At 46.3% G+C, this 6,118-nt stretch overlaps 1 protein-coding gene across 1 annotated transcript; it reads left to right on the top strand.

The window, feature by feature from the left end:
- The first annotated feature begins 894 nt into the window (after nt 1-894).
- On the top strand, nt 895-1,368 carry LOC135806994 (histone H2B-like). The gene has a single exon (XM_065321095.1). The coding sequence runs from the start codon at nt 938-940 to the stop codon at nt 1,310-1,312; it is 375 nt and encodes a 124-aa protein (XP_065177167.1). The 5' UTR covers nt 895-937; the 3' UTR covers nt 1,313-1,368.
- The last annotated feature ends 4,750 nt before the right edge of the window (nt 1,369-6,118 follow it).

Below are 6,118 nucleotides of genomic sequence, written 5' to 3' on the forward strand. Positions count from 1 at the left end.
TAACTGCAGAAACCTTGAAATTTCCTCAGCCTTTTTCATTCAGGCTTTCAGCGAATCTGTGCGGAGAGTAATAACTACAGTCCATTTCAAAACTATAGACGCCGTAGGGTTTTTGAAATTATTTCAAATTTGGCTGAAGCTTTTTTGAGAATAGTTTTCGGAATATTTAATATATTGCTCAGGTCCGCTCCACTCTCATAAAGTTTCTAAACGATAGTCGATTGGATAACAGACGCCCAATTTGGAAAAAAATTATGCACAAAGTGATCACAGATTTTATGTGGTATAGATGCTGGCATAACGGTTTTTGCCTAGGTAGATCTACGCGTCTATAGTTTTGAAATGGACTGTAGGGAGTAGCAAAATATTACAGTCATGTACATCCTGGTTATGTGCACACCAAGCTGACCATGCTCAGCGTCAGTGGACTTGGATACATGCAGTCAGTGAGTTTGTTGAACTAACTAACTGTACACTGTAGTAATCAGAAAACTGCAGGAAACTGAAACAATGTTTCATGATCATTGTCATTGATGTGTAGAGAACTCGGGCACATGGTCTAGGCTATGGGGGACCCGATCGTCGAAGAAACACTTTCTTTGCCAGTAGCCCGGCCTGGGCTGGTGAAATCACATCCAATGTGCGAAATGAAGATTGAACTTTCGCACTCGCATTCGACCTCACGCCTTTTGTGCACGTAGCTACGTAGATCAACCAGGCCTCGGCTGTATGTAGTTTGAATGTTCGCGCGCCTTCTCCATCACCAAGGCAACATTGATAATCACCGTGTTCTCCAAGGTCGTCACCTTGGCGCGTTCACACTTCAAACTTGTTGTGCATCTTCAATAAATTGATTTCGCGGTCAAGCAACATCAACAGCTTATCAACTTTGTGGTTTGATTGCTTGGAGCTTTTTGTTCTCTCAACTTACTTCAACATGCCTGCTAAAGTCGCAGCCAAAGGAAAGACTGCCTCGGGCAAGGCCAGCAAGAAGGCCGTCGAAGGCGAAAAGAAGAAGCGCACCCGTCGTCGCCGCGAGTCCTACTCCATCTACATCTACAAAGTCCTGAAGCAGGTGCACCCCGACACTGGTGTGTCCAGCAAGGCCATGAGCATCATGAACTCGTTCGTCAGCGACATCTTCGAGCGCATCGCTGCCGAGGCCAGCCGCTTGGCTCATTACAACAAGAAGTCCACCATCACCAGCAGAGAAATCCAGACCGCTGTTCGTCTGCTCTTGCCCGGTGAACTGGCCAAGCATGCTGTCAGCGAGGGTACCAAGGCTGTCACCAAGTACACTAGCTCCAAATAGATCGCTTCTGTCTCAAGCAGGGCATCAAACCCAAGCACAACCGGCTTTTTTCAAAGCCACCACATCAATCCAAAGAAAAAGTCTTGTGTTGTGTGTGTTTACGTAACTTTTGTCTGGGCTTTCCCAACAAGGTGCTCTTTGGAATTGTCCCTGAATCTCCGTACATCTACAACATGTAGATCTACAGTCAACTTCGCTTATAAAGACACTCGGCGGGGCATCAAAAAGGCGTCCTTATTCGCGAAGTGTCGTTATCATGGTTATACCCGAAGTCTCATTATACATGTCTGTCCCTCCAGGAACTTGCGATTCCGCGGCCGCGTTGTTTTCCGCGATTTGAACAAAAGTCCGTGATATCCGCGATATTTGAAAAATCATCCGCGTTATTGTAGAAAACTGTCCTTGATACTTGAACACCGCGATATTTCGAAAAGCAACCGCGATATTGGGGTCTTTCTTCGATGTTCTTTAGTTCTTCAAGCTCGTCAGTAGTTTACTTGTGAGATCGACACCAGAATGTCGAAGTTTCTGGGCAAATCAGCGGCTGACAAGTCACGAAATAAGGCTCGCGTCGAGTGTTGTCCTAGGATGGAGGAAAGCTGTCTTGCAGTTGAACGCAGTCAGCGCAGCACACGTACGTTCTGCTTTGTCATGCATGATTTATGCTGTACGACTCGTACATCGTACACCACTACAGTACAAGTACCAAAATCGGCCGCAATTTCCGCAATTTTACCACAATAATCCCGCAATATTTGACAAAATCCGCAATATTCCCCGCAATTTGTGGCATTTTACCTCGCAACTTTTTCCGCGATATTTCCGAAATGTCTCCGCAAGTTTCTGGAGGGACAGACATGTATGTATTACAGTGGGGTGGGACTTTGCTCTAGGCATGGAAATTCTGTCCTTATTCGCGAATTGTCGTTATATCCGCAGTCGTGCGAAGTTGACTGTACATGTACTCGTGAGGTAGGTAACGATCAGCACTACAATTACAAACAATGTTGTAGTACGAGGTGGTTTGGCTTTTTTTAACATGGTTGTAAAATGACGTTTTTTCAGACACTTCAAGACAAGCTACGTCCAAATGAATTGTTGCAAGTGGAAGTGTTATCCTTCATGCCCGTTGTGTCCAAAAATGGGAATGATCCCACTTTGGAAAGTGTCTTGAATCATGTCCCACTTTCACAGTATTCTCAGGATTCAAATAATTGGTGTGTCATTTTTTAACACATTTGTAAAATGGCATCAGAAACTGGGATATTCGGTCATCAATGTTCTGAAGTTAGTTGATAGATATCACTTCAAGGATTGCTAGTGGATGAAAATTAATCTGTCAACAGAGGAGTGAACTGCATTGTATGCTGCGAAAGCCGTGTTTTTGTCACTCAGACTGCGGAGCAGAGCGGTTGGGAGTTTTTTAGCTCCACGTTTGTTAGGCCTTGGAGAGGATATGGGCACCGCCAAGGCAATTGCTTCGTTTGTTCAGCCCTAGAAACGTTATAGGTGAGACGTTTTGTGAATGAGAGCAAGAAATGTTGCGAGAGAGAGATGCAGGGAGGACCTTGGGAATTTTGAAAATTTGAAATTTTCAAAGGACGTTTTTTCGTCAGGAACATGGAATGTTAGGACACTTCGGGGACCTGGAAGTTTGGAGTTGCTGGAGTACGAGCTGGATAGGTACCAATGGCATATTGTCGGCTTGGCGGAGACGAGATGGACTGGCTTTGGAGAACAAACAACAGCGAAGGGAAACAAATTCTGGTTCTGCGGCGAAGATTCAAGCCACGAAAGAGGTGTTGGATTCCTAGTACACAAGAGCGTTATTTCAAGTGTTATGGAGTGTACACCAATTAGCAGCAGATTCATTACAATGCGTTTGAAAGCACATCCATTTAATGTAACAATCATCCAAGCCTATGCCCCGACTGCAGCTAGTTCAGAAGAGGACATCGACGATTTTTATGAGCAGTTAGAAGACCTGGTAGACGGTGTTCCCAGGAAGGACTTTCTCATACTGCAGGGCGATTTTAATGCAAAGATCGGGAAGGACGCATCCTGTAATTGGAAGGACACAGTTGGACGTTTCGGCTGCGGGGTGAGGAATGATCGAGGAGAAAATTTACTGGATTTCTGTCAGGCGCATGGATTATTTATTGCCAACACTCTTGGAAACCACAAAACATCCCGCATGACAACGTGGCATTCTCCTGGCGGCCTGTATCATAATCAAATCGACTTCGTCATCGTCCGCCAGCGCTTCAAGAGCAGTGTGTTGGCTGGGAAGACCCGATCGTTCCCAGGAGCTGATGTGGGGAGTGATCATGACCTTGTGCTGATGGGCATCAAGTTAAAGCTAAAGCGATGCTTCAAACCCCCGTCCTTCAGGAGGAGATTCAACATCAATAAACTTAATAATCAAGAAATACGATCGACATTCCAGACAGAGATTGGTGGTCGTTTCCGTCCATTGCTGGAGATGGAGAATGCAGATGATATTGTCAATAAGTTTAACAACATCTTGACGGAGGCGGCAACTTCCATCCTAGGAACCACCCAGAAGCCCAGAAAGCCATGGATCTCAGATGAATGCCTAAGGCAGTGTGATACGCGCCGACAATTGAGAGGGAGCCGCTTTGGTTCTGCTGCGGCACAGGAAGAGTATCGTGTGGCGAATCGGGAGACCAAGCGGTTAATCCGACGAGACAAAGAGAATTGGCTACAACATAAATGCAAGTCAATTGAAGATGACATCGCCAACCACAACCCCCACGGAGCATACCAAACTCTGAAGAGTCTATGCAGCAAGAAATCAGGATCAGCAATGCAGGTGATCAAAGCAGCAGACGGATCCACTTTAACGAAAAAGGAAGAAGTAGCTCAGCGGTGGTGTGAGTACGGTGCATCTTTGTACAACGTGGACCTGAACGTAGATGATAAAGTCCTTGACGCAATCGTTACTCCAGCCATATCAGATAATGCCAACAACAATCCCATTCTGAGGACCGAAGTCGAATACGCTATCAACTCCCTCAAGAACAACAAATCAGCGGGGTTTGATAACATTCCTGGCGAGCTTTTGCGACATGGTGGAGATACGTTGGTGGCTGTTATGCACAGGATTTGTGACCTCGTATGGACGAATGGTAGATGGCCAACATCATGGACAAGGTCCATTCTTGTTCCCATCCCTAAGTCTGGAGACCTTCGGCAGTGCCAAAACTACAGGACAGTGAGCCTCATCAGTCATCCGAGCAAAGTGCTACTGAGGATCTTGCTGAAGCGCCTGCAGCCGCAAGTGGAGGGTTTGCTGGCGGACGAGCAAGCAGGGTTCCGGAAGGGAAGAAGCACAGTGGAGCAAATCTTCAACCTCAGAATGTTAATTGAAAAGTACCGGGACCATCAGCAGGCTGTGTATCATTGCTTCATCGATTTCCGTAAGGCCTTTGATAGGGTTTGGCACAAAGCGCTATTCAAGATTATGAGAGCGCATGGCATCGAAGCAAGAATTGTGGACCTGATTGAAGCGCTTTACGCTACTACTGAAGCTGCCATCGTTGTTGGATCCACTATCACCGACTGGTTCACCACGTCAGTGGGTGTCAGGCAGGGCTGTTTACTCTCGCCTTGTCTGTTCAACGTATTCCTGGAGTACATCATGTCTGACGCTTTGGAGGAGTTTGATGGGTCAGTATGTATCGGCGGCATGTGCGTGACCAACCTACGTTTTGCGGATGATATAGATCTAATCGCATCGTCTGTGGAGGAGCTGATGGACCTGACCGAGCACGTGGATACGAGTGCAACAAGACTAGGCATGCAGATCAATGCTTCCAAGACCAAGTCAATGGCAGCGCCGGAGGGCGGTGGTGATCTGGGGTGCATTCAAGTAGGCAATGAGCGAATAGAAGAGGTATCCCAGTTTAAATACTTAGGTGCCGTAATCACGTCGGATGGCAAGTCCGATGTGGAGATAAGAAGACGCTTAGCACTAGGGAAGCAAAAGATCATTGAGCTTCAATTCATTTGGAAATCGCCATCACTTTCTTTGCCTACTAAATTTCGTTTTGTTAGGTCTATTGTGCTAGCGACTGTTTTATACGGATGCCAATCTTGGACATTATCTGCCTCATCAATGAGAAGAATTTCATCCTTCGAGATGAAATGCTTCCGCCGACTCTTAGGAGTAACATACCACGACCGGCGTACCAACCAATCTATCCTGGAAGAAATCAATGACATCATCGGAGCAAGGATGCGGCTAGCGAACGAAGTCAAGAAATTTAAGTTGATGTGGTTTGGCCATGTTACGAGACATGACGTTTTCTCCAAGCCCTTCCTGCAAGGATCAACTCCTGGATCTCGACCGAGAGGAAGGCCCGCAACATCATGGATTTCTAACATTAAAAGTTGGACGGGTCTTCCCTTGCATGCTCTCTCTCATGCAGCACACGATAGAGTTGGATTCAGAGACATCATTCACAATTCTCTCGCTGATTAATGCCTCTACGATCACCTTGTGATTATGAGTTATACATACATACATACATACATACAACTAGTGGCTGTGTTATACGGTGGAATTGGATAGATAGCATAGCATCGCAGCGATGTTTTCGTCCTCACACTAGGCTCACAGAGTGCATTCCGTGACCTACTGTTCTTCATTACTGTCTCTAGTGATGGCAAGACGGCCTGACGTCGTCCAAAGGCCCTGCGGAAGCAATTCACTGCCCTCCTCGTCCATTTAGGGGCTCATTTTACACATTTTACACAAAATGGCAAAGCACCCACCACTAGTTA

The sequence above is a fragment of the Sycon ciliatum genome, chromosome 1 (genome assembly GCF_964019385.1).
Source record: "Sycon ciliatum chromosome 1, ocSycCili1.1, whole genome shotgun sequence".
In the NCBI taxonomy this organism is placed as follows: domain Eukaryota; kingdom Metazoa; phylum Porifera; class Calcarea; order Leucosolenida; family Sycettidae; genus Sycon; species Sycon ciliatum.

Coding starts and splice junctions, on each gene's coding strand:
- LOC135806994 (XM_065321095.1), top strand. CDS start 938: ATGCCTGCTAAAGTCGCAGCCAAAGGAAAGACTGCCTCGGGCAAGGCC.